The 12,936-nt window shown below is 33.6% G+C and overlaps 1 protein-coding gene across 1 annotated transcript; it reads left to right on the top strand.

The window, feature by feature from the left end:
• The first annotated feature begins 513 nt into the window (after positions 1 to 513).
• LOC121421885 lies at positions 514 to 2,533 on the top strand. The gene is made up of 2 exons (XM_041616686.1): positions 514 to 600; positions 1,106 to 2,533. Exon 2 carries the CDS (start codon positions 1,496 to 1,498, stop codon positions 2,531 to 2,533), a length of 1,038 nt encoding a protein of 345 aa, XP_041472620.1. The 5' UTR covers positions 514 to 600; positions 1,106 to 1,495.
• The last annotated feature ends 10,403 nt before the right edge of the window (positions 2,534 to 12,936 follow it).

The following is a 12,936-nucleotide window of genomic DNA, read 5'->3' as shown; positions in this document are numbered from 1 at the left end:
TTGAAATGCAGGCTGAAAAGAGCAAATTTACATGACTGCTCTTTTCCTTTTACAGGATGTTAGTATTTATAGAGAATTAGCAAGTGAAAAGACTTTAAACAAAATATTGACATGCTGGTTCTCCCCCATACATTTTGTACATAGTTTTTGTGGCACAACTTACCCCAGAAGGTGGCTCAAACTTACCCCATATATGGGGCAAGTTGAGCCATTTGACATCGTTTTTTTAAAAGGTCACGATGACTTTCAGTGTGGGGACAGAAAGTTATATATAGGTGGAAAATATTTCAGAAGAATTAAATTTCAAGGCAAGGTACTTATTTCGACAAGATTATTAATCATATCAATTCTAACAAAAAGCAAATAACTGTCACAACTTACACCGCCTTCCCCTACATGTGAGATACCCATCATGGATGACGGGAAATTTTGGAGCCTCATCATCTTTTTTTATTGCTCTTTGAACAATATAGAATTTAAAAAAATATATATTTTGTTTGCTTTCTGCAGGAAAGTACAAGCTTGTCAGCTATTTCACACCAAGGATAACAGTCGCACTAAACGGTTCCTCTGACACCGGAATGCAATATAGATGATCAAGTAAGTACAATTCTCTTTTGCCGTATATGATTCCCACATCTTGAACAAGAATGACTTTCTTTCATTACGTAGTGTTCAGATATTTTCTCATTAAGTTTTGTGAACCAAATTGAGTAAAGAGTAATGTCAAATTCTAGGTTTTGTGTATTTTCAACAGTGTCATCGTCTAAATAGGAATATCCTTTTAGTAGTTTTTTGGAGAGAATCACATGATAAATTGTTTGATCCATCACTAAACGGGGGGATTGGGGTTTTGCTTATTTCTTTATTTAATAGCTTTGCTTCTGAGAGTCACAGGATGCATTATCATTGTTCATGTTGTTTGACATGGTATAGGGAAAGATAGTGTCATATTGAGTACTTTAAATGAAAAAATTGCAGCACTATTTAATGTACATGGCACATTTGGGGTCTTGGCATCTCTGTATTATAGAATTCAAAAAGTCTTGAAAATCGGCGCCTTTTTGTTGAAATGCTGAATAAAAAAAAACCCATTCTTTTCCAGGTTTTACCTGCAACTTCGACAGTCTTCTCTGATAGAAAATATTTCTGATATTGATATCTCCTGGACTGATAAATTAAAGGACCGATGCCTGATGTATCTGACGGTTAGTGGCTCTGTAAGAAAGAGACTTGCATCAAGTTAACTCGTGGCATCTGCAGACATCGAGTGACTTACCTTCAGTATTAAAAGAAGGGCAGACAAAATCAACCAAGTTAAATTGCATCTTCACAATGTAATACAACACATCTCTCTATGTTAATCACCTACCGGTAATCCAAATTCATTCATAATTTACATGTTCGTCTAAATTTTCTATCAAAATATTTCTGCTTCTAAAGATAGCAATAAATCTGCAATTTACATCACAGGTACAGCCGTTTTAAGTGCACTATGGCAAAAATTGTTATTTTTATCACTTTATTTATCTTCGCTCATGATGTGTGTAGAGGAATATCCTCAATGCAAGGTCAAGAAGCCAATATGATTTTTCCATATCCATGTGATAGTACCGAAGTAACATTACAGTATTCATACAGATGGCCATTTTATAGTTTATCAGGTGGCTCATCACTGTCTTTGCCTGATAGTCAGGCTCAGAGATTTGAAGTAAAGAATATTATTAACAATGGGAGCTGCTCTCTAGATCTTACCATAAAGGATCTCATGAGATATGATGAAGGGACATACATCTTGCTTGTATACAAGGATGGTAACATAATAGGTGATCATACATATAGGATATACCTGAAGGTAGACTATCCTCCTGATAAAGCAATTTGTGTTGTGGGTGAAGATTATGATACAGGATGGGTAGCAGTAGACTGTACAGCCAATGCTATAAGTCTACCAGGAAAGATTGAATGCTATCAAAATGGTTTATTGATGCCTAAATTAATAGACCCTGCTGTGAGAGGCTCTTTATTGAAACAGACGATAATCATAAGAAAATCAGAGCCAGCGTATTGTTGCTCTTCTGCTTTGAATGTAAATAAATCAAGATGTGAATGTGATGATACTGTCTTGTTTCAAGATGAATTCCACAGGAAAGACCCATGTCCTACCATCACAGCACAAATGTCAACAGAGTTGATTATAACGTCTTTGAACTCTACAGACTACCCATCATCATCATCATCCACTAAATTAGTGGATGATGATGATGGGTATGCAATGGAAATAACCAGAAATGAAGCAGTTTTCATATGTTCTGTTTGTGCGGTATCTGTAGGCACATTATTAATATTAATCGTAATTATCACGAAGGTCTACTATAAACTGGTGCAGAATCACACAAATAGTAATGTTGCATCAAAGTGCCTGTCTACAAGAATTGATATTGATAATGATGAAGAATGTGCTAAGGAGAAATTGAATCCAAATCAAGAATGTGCAGATATCTCTGGTAAATTAAAAACAATTGATGTATAAAAAAAATAAAATACTGTCAGGAAAATATAATATATAAAATCTAACTTTCTATATCTTCGAGGTAGGATTGCCAAATTCATACAAGAGGTCCATCTCCTGAAGGAATATGTCAAGATGGAATGTGAGTTGAATGTGAGTTGAAGTTCAAAGGTCAATGAACTTTCACACTACTTTGTTCCTCTAATGACATGAACTTAAATACTTTTTAACACCAACATTTTACTTCAGAACGCTTTACTCTCTATACCTGAACCAGATTTTGTATTTTACTTGTTTATTCTTTAAAACTGTTATTTATTTAATGAGCTATAGTTCTTGGCATCATTTATAATATTTACACACATTTGCCAAAGGTACAATAGAAAAGCTGTCAAAGTTTCTTAAATGTTACCCTTCAGATTTGACATGCAGTCTCTTCATGACTGCAATATGCAAGCGAGACAACGCTTAGCGTTTGCCTTGTTGGAACCTGCTGCGACAGGATGAGTACAATTACATGTGAACACTTTGTTCAATAATATGGTAGCAGCCTAATTCATTCAATTCATTCATTTTATAAATATGTAGTGTAAATTCTTGCCAAATTATCTTCTCTTATTAGTAACATGATATATCATTTCCCTTTTGTTATTTTGTTTGATTTACCGTATATGTTATGCTTTGATATGTGTTTACTTTTTAATTTTTATTGTATATGGACCCCATGGAAGAACAAGTATTCGTGTCGACTAAAGTGAATGTGGGCTGTCCATCCGTTTTGCTTTTCTGTGTTTTTATACGGAAAATAAATAGTATACTATACATCAGGGTTGGCAGATTTAAATCACGTTGATTTAAATCGTGATTTAAATCGCGATTTAAATCACCATGATTTTTTTTAAAACAATCATTGATTTAAATCACTTCCATTGAAAAATGTACAAATCATGGACAAAGTATTTGTTCAATGCAGTTTTAATTATTCAAGTCAACTGAAAAACTTTGAATTAACTTTATATCAACAAAAGATCAACAAAGTCTTCATATCTACTTAAAACAAATTAATAAAATCAGGTAATTCCTTAAAAACTACAGATGTATGTTGTCAATAAGTAGGATGGGGGGTCAGGTGTCCGGATACTTTATATTTTTGAAGCCTTCTTTTTTGTCTTTGGATTACGCTAAGAATATGAATTCAATATTTATAGTCATCTCCATTTTTGTTCTTTATAACATTTTGTAGTAAAAATTGCTCAAACTTCACTTGTAAATTTTTCCAAATGACTTTTTAAAATTGATCGTCTGGACACACAACCCGTCCGGACACACAACAACTGGGTATACTCATTTTTGTTAGTATTGAGTTTTTCTTCTCAAATTTTACATTCTTTGTCAGTTATTATTAGTCAATTTCTTAACATAAAGTTTTCACATAATCCAAAGACTTCAGAGAGCAGTTTTAAAAAATAAAATAATATATAAAAGTCAATGAGAAAAGGTTTGTTGGCAGTTTTCCAGTTTTGATCCTTCAACTACATATAACTACTTCTGTCATGTAAAATAAAAAATAATACCTGCATGTAATGTAATCAACATATTTAACATGCCTCTTATTTCGTATTGTTACATCTATCATACATTTGATGTTTTAAATAACTTCCTTAATTATAAAAATCACATTAACATAATGCAGTACAGTCATAATTTGACTGTTGAGAAAAGCTTTCTCTTATAAACCTTATAAGTCACTGCAGCCCATTTTATGTTCAGTGCTACAAATAATGGAAGTTTTGTATCTGCATGTAATAATGGAAAGAGCTCTATAACAACAATTTGCAAAACTCAGAATAAACATTTAACACTGCATTTAAATGTTTAAGATGCAGGTACTTCAGTTACAATCATTGGCAGTTGTAAGCTGTGTCTGATTTAAAATAAAATACTTCTTTTGGTAATACGTATGTTGTAATTTAAGCAGTTTTGCAGTTTTTATCCTTTAAGTTAAAAGTAAGTAGATTTTTTTCATACTTCATGGATCAAACAGATTTTTGTAGAGAATATGGGAATAAAAATTGTAGATTAATGTAAAAAATCACATTAACATAATGTAGTATAGTCACCCTTTGACTAAGCTTTCTCTTATATTGTTCTCCAAAACTGAGAGTTTTGCATCTATATCTGTAGCAAGAGAAGAGCTTTTTATCAAACTAAAAAGATCCTAAACATATACAGTTGTAGTCTCTCCTTGACTATTGTAAAGCTGTGACTAATTGAAAAAAAAATCATTGATTTGAATTATTTCTCTTACAATATACATGAATACTAGTAATTGGCAAAGGGTTTGTTGGCAGTTTTGATAAGGGATTTTTTCTCTTGGATTTTTTTAAATATTTGAATGAAAAATCCCAGAGGGGAATTTTCTCTACTCACTGGGAATTCCCTATGGAATATTCCTTCATAAGCCTATGTATGATAGAATTAAGTTCAGATACATGATTCCTCAAATTTATTTTTAATTGTCCATTTTTACTGGATTTTAATTACAAAATATGTGGTTAAGAACAATATTAGGGGTGAAATGTATAACATCAATATTGATGTCATTGTAAGAGTAAGGGGGGATAATTACATTTTTTTCGAAGGAACTTTTAAAAAATTAAAAAAAATAAAAAAATCTGATTTAAATTTTTTAAAAATCCGATTTTTTTTTATTTAAAAAAAAAAAATCGCCAACCCTGCTATACATGTACATGTTCTGATGAACACATTTTAGGAATACCATGAATCACATCAAGTTTATAGACTTGCATTGAGCCTATTCACAGTATGTGAACATTACTGTATGTTTATTTTTTCTATTATATCTAGAATATCATGATGAACTTCTCTCATGTGGTCGCATGTCAGAAGGTGGTCCAATTTCGCGAACAGGGTAAAAATGGTCAAAAATTTTATTTTTTGATGTTATAGCTCTTAATATTCTCTAAATAATGGAAAAGTTTTAAGTCTCGAATACCTTTATTTTCCTTAAAATGACTAATTAACAGCTAATTATTACATAGATGTCAGTGTAAATGTGAATTTTGAAATGTGTTTTTCTCAAATTGGACCTGCTACACATAAAATGGTGTCAAAAGTTAATGCAACATTGGATCACCCTAGTAAAATGCAGTTATAATCTTGAAACATCAATAATTAAATCTGTACCAAAAATCGAATAATTATCTATTATTGTATGTGATATTAATTGTACTAATTGATTAACAGTATTTGATTTCACGTTTTTGCCCCCAAAATACCTGTCACTGTATTTATATGCTTGGCAAAATGACCACATCATGGGTAGAAATGTTTGTTGCAATGAAACGCAACATTTGTACTAAAAATTAAGATTACAAATTAGATAATTAACCAAATGTCTCCGGTTTACTAATTGATTAGGTAGCAGATCAGAGCTGATATACACATGTATTCCATTGCTGCATATTTTCAAAATTGTGTGGAAAATTGTTCATACGCCACCCTTTTTGCATACCCAACTTATGAAATGCGACCATGTATGTTACGAATCGCAAACTTGTGGTAGACTCAGGTAGAAGACATATGCCAGTATACTTAAGTCAATGTACTTCAAGGAATATCACAATTTGTTATATCTCATGTATTTCAGTTGATATGGTAGGATATGATATGCTAATATTCTTTCTATTTTAAAATGGAAATAATATTTTTACTCCTTGTAAAATGATTCTTGTAAAAATTCAGAATTAATTGTTTGACATGGGATTTAAACTGAAATTGATTAAATTCAATACCTCGTAAGAAAAAATATTTGCATGTGCTTACTTTTGGAATATCTTGGCGAGTTCATCTCTGTCTTACAGGTGTTGAATTGATGGTTGTCTGAAAATTATATATACCGTAGTCAATATTCTTTAATCATTCGTCTATATGTTGACTGTAATCATTCGTCTATATGTCGACTGATGTTCATTATCCTTGTATTCTGCCCCTCCCCCTTGGTGGATTTCACCTGGAAAAAATATGGGAAAAAGGGAGAAAAGGGGATAGAAAGGAAGGAAGGGAGGGAAGGAAGGAAAGAAGGAAGGAAAGAAAGAAAGAAGGAAGGAAAGAAGCAACGAACGAAGGAAGGAAGGAAGGAAAGAGGGGCAAAATGGGGAAAGAAAATAAGAAGAAAGGTGAAACGGAAGAAAACAGGGAATACGAAATAAATAATTACATGACTTGTGAGAAAGGAAAATAATCCCGAAATACAAATAAATGAGTGAAAATCAGGAAATAAATCAAGAGATGGCAAAATGCAGCGGGACTTTATGGCGCGGAAGAGGAAAAAGAGAGGCAAAAAGAAACGGGGAAATGATAATAAAATGGAATGAGATAAAAGGCTAGGGGAAACCATTATTTGAATATGAAGAAAATGGAAACGGGACAAGACATGCAAGAGAAGAATTTAAGAACACGGCCAGCCTGTCAACGATTTAAATTAAAGATATGAATGGCTTATGTGCATGAAGTCTATAATATTATTGATTTTCTGAATTTCATGAAAAACCCGCCGCAATCAGGAAAAATTACTTTACTTCGAAAGGTACCGCCCAGCTCCTCTGAAGAAGCATTTATATGTCCCTGGCCAAGGGCTACAGACATGCCTCTTTAATTACATCATTAGAATTTCATTTTCAAAACGCAAAAAATGTCTCGCTCACTCCGCTCGCTCGCGACCTCTTAGAAATTTTCCTACAGTTGCCAAGTTGATCCCCTCAAAGTTTTTGGTTTATTCCGCCACTGCAATGAAGTAATGTGTTGTGTAAAACCTACCCTGTGATTTGATTGAAAATAGCGGCCATCTATAGGGTCGAAAATGGCTGAATCTCGAGAGGTTCTGGGGCGGAGCCTCCGTGAGAAGAGTGAGATATGATGTTATTTTATCTATTATCTATATTTTAAATATAATAAATGTGTGAAGAGTAGAGTAGAATCAAGGATGAAGCAAAGTATACACTATGTTGTAAAGCTTTCGGCCCTGGCCTTCTTCAGTTTTTATTTGCTAAACAAAACAAATAAAGCAAATCATAGAATAAGCAACAGAACAAACAAAATGTAAATAATAGCAAATTGAATCAAAACCAAAGCAAAAGAATAAGAGAAATCAAATGGTAATACACGGAATAACAAACTAAGGATCATACTCAACAGAAATGAAAAGTAAAGTGAAAAGTACCTGACATGGGTCATAGCAAATTCTCCTGAACTAGGGTGGTGTTGTGTACCGTGCGTGTGTTATTTACAAAGTAAAACGTATTAAAGGCGAAGAGGGCGTACTCAGAAAAATGTGTGTATTTGAGCAGAACTAATGAGCAATAAAGGTTGGAAAGGAGTGACTTTCCGTGCGACATATAGGATATAAGGTAAAAGAAATATATTACTCTCTATACATATTTTAAATATAATAATATAGGGTATTTATATTGCGCACATATCCACCTTGTTAGGTGCTCAAGGCGCTCCTATATTACCCGTCTAAGCTAGGCGTTCATAGCGCACACAGCTTTTTTGATTGATTGATTGATTGATTGATTTTATTCGTCAAGAATATCACAAGAGATTACAATGAAATTGAAGAATACCTTGACAGGATAGCCCATGAAAGCCGAAAGGCTTATTTCCAATGGGGTCCTATAGTTAGTATAAAACATAACATATTGTAACAAAACTGGAATATGTAAAAAAGATAATAAAATACATACATGTTACATCAGTCAAATAATATGAAAACATCTGAAGCAAACAACAATCCTCCTAGTATGTGAAACAAGATTATATTTTAACATGCCCTAATGTATACATTATCTAAAATAGTAGAAACCAACAGTACAAAATGTGTGATTTTTAATGGTAATATTGCTCCCGAGTAGCTTCCAGTTTTAGGTGCTTCTTTAATGCACTCTTAAACTGAGAAAATATTTTAACTGCTTTTACTTTATTGGGAAGAGCATTCCAAGATTGGATGCCATTAAAATAAAAAGTGTTCCCTATATGTCCTCCACGTTTTGGCAATATAAAATTGAAATTACTATTTCGAGTACCGTACCTATGGATATTTGATACACGGGTGAAATTATTTGCTATATAATGATCTAATGTATTCGAATAGAATATTTTATGCACATGGTGTAATACTAATTGTTGTGATCTGTGATCTACATGAAGTAATCCTGCCCTTTCAAGTTCATTACATCCGACATGTGCTCTTGGTCCTAAAACATTTATGTATCTCACAATTTTATTTTGGATTATTCTAAGTTTTTTCTTATCCGTAATACCCAGGCTACCGTACCAAGCCGCATTAGCATAATATAGTCAAATAGACATTGTATCAAAGCAAAGCATAAAATACGTCTAGACTTCATATTCAAACAGGTTTGATATCTATACAAAAATTTCAAGCGCGAATTTGCCTTTTTGACGATTGAGTCTACCAAACCCGTCCATGATAGGTTACTTGTTAAATTAATTCCCAGATATTTCACTGAATCTTTTCTGTCAATTACCTGATTATTATATGAAACCTTGAAATCGTGTGTACAACTTAACTTTCGTTTCGAACAAAATAAAATGCTTTCTGTTTTCCCAACGTGTAAACTAAGCTTGTTGTCAGACATCCATTCAATGCAATTTGCCAAATCTGCACTATTTTTTTTACCAATTATCTTGGGATTTGTATCCGAATATAGCAAAACACTATCATCAGCATATAAAATTAATTTAGATTCGTTAATACAAGTACACATATCATTGATGTAAGACATAAAAAGAATGGGGCCTAAAATGCTTCCTTGAGGGACTCCGCATTTAATAGGCAGTGAATCAGAAAGAACCGTCTGCATGGTAACTACTTGATGACGGTTAGATAGATATGATCTAAACCATGTCACACATGCAGAGTCTAAACCCATCACTTCTAATTTCTTCAAAAGTATGTTATGGTTTACAGTATCAAAGGCTTTTTGTAAGTCTAAGAGAACCATTCCAACCATGCGCCCATGTGAAATTTCGTTCCTGATAAAATCTGTTAAATGTATTAAACAAGTTTCAGTAGAATATCCGTTACGAAAGCCGGACTGAAATTTATATATTAGATTGGTTTCTTGAAAGTATTTCTCCACTTGAGCATGAACAGATTTTTCCAAGATTTTCGACACTACACTTAATACACTTATAGGCCTATAATTACTAACGTCAGTTTTATCTTTCTTTTTATGTAGCGGGGTAACTTTTGCAAATTTCATATCATCAGGAAAGGTAGAAGACGTAAGAGATAAATTAATAACATAATTCAAAGGTTTGTACAAATTTCTTGCCCCATCTTTTAGAAATCTTGCAGGTATCATATCTAGACCAGTACTTTTTGATATTTTCAACCTATTTAGTTCGTCTAAAACAAATTTTTCTGTAACAGGGGAAAAATGAAAACTACTTTTTGAAATACCCTTTTCCTCATAAAACTTTTGAAAGTGGTCACTTTCTACATGAAATTTGTTTGTATTTACTGGTAATTTACAAACTAGTTTGTCGGCCACAGTCGTAAAGTAACGATTAAACTCATTTGCAATTTTAGCCTTATCATGACTTAATTCACCTTGCACGTTAATAACCGTTTTTTGGTCAGATTTCCTTTTACTTTTTAGTCCTAAACCTTTCAAATTCTTCCACAATTTTCTAGAGTCATGTTTGTTTTCTTCAATTTGTTCTTGAAAGTATTCGTTTTTGGCACTTTTTATCTTCCTTTGAACTAAATTCCTTAAAACTTTATATTTTCTTTCAAGGTCTAAATTGCCAAGATTCCTTTTCATACTTTTATAAGCTACATTTCTCTCTTTTATTAAAACAATGATTTCATGGTTCATCCATTTTTCAGTTGATTGCTTAATTCTTACCTCTTTCAGAGGTGCGCTCATATCTATAATTGATAAGAACATAGATTTAAAATTTGCCCAAGCCATATTTACATCGTTACATTCAGTTACCTTGGACCAGTCTCATCGGGATAAATTTAAGTTGAAATCGTCTACATTATAACCTTTTAATCTCCTGATGGATACAGTTCTGTGGTGCCCAAATATGGGCCTTACAATCTTTCTTGAACAGTAAATTAATAAATGATCGCTTATACCTAGGTCAATAACACCACTTTGACTAATATGCTCTACTTTATTACATAATATGTGATCAATCAGGGAGGAAGATGTCTGAGTTGTACGTGTGGGCAGCTTTACAAGTTGGCTTAAACCACCGACTTAGATTAAGTATATTCTCATATTTCTGGGATAAAGGAGACTTTTTTGTAAGGCAAATATTCATGTCCCCTAATACTACAATCTCCTCATCTTTTTTAAATTTGTCTATAGTGTCAGAGAGTGATTCAATGAAATTATTATCTTTAGGGGGTCTGTAAAGAGCACCCAGTGTAATGGGCTTTGTCCGAGGCAATAGGATATTGATCCACAATGATTCAATATTTCTTGAAGTCAAGTCTTCTCTTATATTAAATGCAATGTCATTTCTTATGTACAGACAAACACCACCACCTAGCCCACATTCACGATCTTTACGTAATATACAGTATCCATCTATACATACTTCTTCATCATTTACAGATGAGTTTAACCACGTTTCTGTGATGGCAATAATTGCTATTTTACGTTTAGAAAAAAGAAGCCGAAATTCTGAAATTTTATTCAATATTGATCTCACGTTTAAATGAATGAAATGCAACCCTTTTGTTTCAAACTTTTCTTCAAAGGACTTATACACTGTTGTTTTATCAGAAGGTGGGGTATTATTTAATTGTTCAGTGGGAGGCAAAAGCGGTTTGGTATGACCATCATCTGTTTGAATGGGGTGCAAAAATAAGGAATCACAAAAAGGCGGTAAGGAGCATGTTAAACAAGTCCAACATTCATTAGGGTTGTAATATAATCTTGTGTACTCCTGGTCACTTATGCCTTCACATTTGGAATGGTGCCAATTATTACAAGTAGAACACAGGAGGCCAGTTTGGTTTTTCTTCACAGGCTTTTGACATTTTCTACATGGAAATTTATAATTTGGACCAGGATTTGTTTCCACATCCCCAGATAATAACAAAAGATAATGAAAATGGTTACTAGGTTGACATAATTCGGCTTGAAAGGTTGCTACAGAGTTATGATAATACAAAATAGGCGAACGGAAATATTTCAAACGCTTTATCGCTGGAAGACTAACATACTGAGAAATTGTGTTGACATTATGAGAACATACTATAGAAATTAAAAAATAAAGTACCAATACATTCAACTCGGTGTAGTCCCACACCAACAAACACTGTTAAACAAAAGAAACAAAATACAAAGACAAACGTGGATAAAAGAAACTCGGTTAAAAACGTAAACTTAACTACGATGCTACAAACTACAATACTGCATAAAAGTCTATTCTTCAGTCATGGAGTCCTACTTCAGCCTCGATCTCTAGTAGGTCCATGGGCACCCCTGGCAGCCAGACCTCCAGCTTTAATCCTTCCGTCTGTCCGGCTTGCTCCTCCTTGATTCTCCTCCACTGGAAACGGATCAGCTCCATGATGACGAAGAGACAGCATGCAGGTGTACAGAAAATTCCAATATTAAAAATGTCATGAATGTAGATGTATGTAATGAGACAATACAAACACTGTTCTGCACTGAGACCAGTAGTGATTGATGGACAGAGCCCTGGTTGGCTGACAGATTGTTGACAGGTGGCAGCTATAAAAGAGAGTTTGAGAAGGTAGCGCTCGCTCGAAAGAAATACAGAAGAGAGAAGTGACCTGAATGTGAAAGTGAATCACTTTATACTCCTAGAAAGTACTATGGGTGGGACAACAGTAAGCACAGTGCTAGATGAATCACACGAAGTATCTCCAGACAAAATCAGGAAAATAATCAAAGTCCATTCATGATCAAGTTACAAAACGTTCTCCAAAAGTCTCCAAGAGACCTATATAAAAATATGTAGCACAATTACATGATGGCCGAAGTATCGAACAGGTCCAAGGAAGAAATTAGAAGGAATTACTTCCTACCGGAATTACTTCCTACCGGTACCCATTTACCTCACCTGGGTTGAGTGCATCACATCGTGGATCAGTTTCTTGCCGAAGGAAATTACGCCGTGGCTGGGATTCGAACCCACGACCCTCTGTTTCAAAGTCCGAAGACTAATCCACTGGGCCACAACGCTTCAAATATCTCTATGTAAAATTCTCAAATGAAAAGGCAAAAAAAAAATCGCGGTCGGAGTTTTAAGTTTTAATGATGAAAATTGTGCCCCAAAGACTTGAATTTTAACTCATCACTGGGATGTTTTTGGCTCTTGCCCCCCCC

The sequence above is a fragment of the Lytechinus variegatus genome, chromosome 9, assembly GCF_018143015.1.
Source record: "Lytechinus variegatus isolate NC3 chromosome 9, Lvar_3.0, whole genome shotgun sequence".
Classification (NCBI taxonomy): Eukaryota; Metazoa; Echinodermata; class Echinoidea; order Temnopleuroida; family Toxopneustidae; genus Lytechinus; species Lytechinus variegatus.
The sequence above is the reverse complement of the archived record's forward strand: the minus strand, read 5'-3'. Positions and strand labels throughout refer to the sequence as shown.